Source organism: Arachis ipaensis, chromosome B10 (genome assembly GCF_000816755.2).
Source record: "Arachis ipaensis cultivar K30076 chromosome B10, Araip1.1, whole genome shotgun sequence".
In the NCBI taxonomy this organism is placed as follows: Eukaryota; Viridiplantae; Streptophyta; class Magnoliopsida; order Fabales; family Fabaceae; genus Arachis; species Arachis ipaensis.
In genome coordinates, this window is record NC_029794.2 from 133,825,086 (window position 1) to 133,827,236 (window position 2,151).

General features: G+C 27.2%; 1 protein-coding gene across 1 annotated transcript in view; it reads left to right on the top strand.

Moving 5' to 3' along the window:
- LOC107621242 (cell number regulator 6-like) overlaps window positions 817–2,151 on the top strand; it is a 3,846-nt gene continuing 2,511 nt past the window's right edge. Inside the window, exons 1-2 of the mRNA XM_016323276.2 lie at window positions 817–922; window positions 1,095–1,199. Of these exons, the coding sequence (XP_016178762.1) occupies window positions 1,095–1,199 (105 nt within the window). The 5' untranslated portion in view covers window positions 817–922. The remainder of the gene's footprint in view (window positions 923–1,094; window positions 1,200–2,151) is intronic.

Sequence of the window (2,151 nt, forward strand, 5' to 3'; positions counted from 1 at the left end):
TTAGCTCTTAATATATATATTATTAGTGAAAAATTTTTAATTTTTTATTTAATAAATATAAAATAAATATATTTAAATTTATATTTTTAATAATTTTTTTAATTTATAATTTTAACATATATTTTTAAAACACAAGATAAATAAACCCTAAGTATTGGAGTTCTTACAAATACATCATGATTTTCCGGTGATTAAAGTGAAGCACTACAAATTTCCAACTTAGCGGAAGTCACATTTTGATATAAAATTTTAGATATCTATGTCATAACAATTAATAAATGAAAAGTATAGAAAGTCAATGGAATATTTGTACAATGTGTACAATAGAAGTTTAGAAAGTATTAGAGATATAACTATTAGTGTTACATTTTTCTATCAGCGTTCTTCTGGGATGAGTAGTATTATGACATGGTATTAGAGTTCTAGATCCAAAAGGTTTTATGATATGAAATGTTTATTATCCCTATGATTATTCTGAATATGATGGATAATGTTCATTTTGTAACTCATATAAACCATTGTACATATTGTACAAATATTCCATTAGTTTCCTAGCAGGACTCTTAATAAATATTCCATTGATTTAATTTTAATCAATTTTCATCATGTGTGTCGGTGCACATGTGCATGCTTATTATCAAATTAAAAGTAATAATATTGTCGATTTAAAAATTACAATTTTTACTCTTATTCCTTAATTTTCATAATAAATCACCAATTCACCATCACTAGATTTGTTAACAAGTATTAAGTAAGTAATAACCTAGAGATTTTTCTTCTTTTATTTATTTTTTATTTTTTTTCTTTCTACCCGAAACTAAGCTATTTTTATCAAGAAAAGCATGGGAGCAGGAACGTAACATTAGTGTTTTATTTTCACTTTTTCTTCACATACATCAAAATCTTGAATACATCAAACATTGTTAGTTTTTATTTCCATCATCAACATCAAAACATTCTTGACAGAATATTCTTCATATCTTAAATTGTATAGTGATTTTATTTGGCTTTTAAACTAATTTCAATAGATCTAGAAATAAGATTTGTAATTTCTTCCGTTCATGATTGATTGTTTTTATTTATTCATGCATTAGATGGATGAAAGGAATGAATTGCACTATGTGAAGCTAACAAGAGATCAATCTCCATTGGAAGATATCACACCTGGAGAATTGAATCAACCAATTGATGTTCCACAGGTTTTAATTCATTTGAATTTTTGTTTCTATAATTTCTGCATTCTTCTTCAATTTGATTGGTAGGTTTACTTTTTTTTTTTTTTGTTCTCACAATTGTTTGATTTGATTACATCCATATCGAATTAAAATTTGTAGGGCCATAAGAACTTTAATTTGTTTAATTTCATTTCCTCCAATTCTTGTCCTATAAATGTGGATGCAATCAAAGTACACGAAGTTGCACAATTTTGTTGGTATTCTAATTTCTAAGTGAGGTTACTCGTAAAAAAAAATAGCTATCTGTATTTGATTTTTATTCTCTCCTTAAATTTATTCGAAAACGACATTCAATTGTGCTAAATAATTAACAACAGGAATTTGTAATCACAAAAGAATGAAAGATCTTGTACACAAAAGTTTCTTGACTGCAAATAATAAATCCCTGTTTTTTTCCCTAAAAATTTTCAGATCTAGTTGCCGTATTTGTACCCAATACAAATACCGTATCCGTATTCTTCCTGCAACATCTCAATCGTAGGGTCTAGCATCACGATGGATGCTTTGATGAGCATAAATATTTTCTTTATGAGAAAGTATGGGAAGCCAATGGAATATTTGTACAATGCGTACAATGGAGGTTTAGAGAGTATTAGAGATATAACCATTAGTGTTATTTTTTTTCCATCAGCGTAAGTCTTTGGGATGAGTGGTATCATGACATGGTATTAGAATTCTAGATCTAAAAGGTTAAGAATTCGATTCTTGGTGAACCCCAAATTTAGCTTAAGCTTTTGGAATGAGTAGTTTTATGACATGAGATGTTTTCTGAATATTATAGGTGATGTTCATTTTGTAACTCATATAGCCCATTGTACACATTGTACAAATAAGCCATTAACTCTCTAGCAAGACTCCTTTGTTTATAGAAACATAAAATTATGTTTAATAGAGAGATAGATATAGATATTATGTT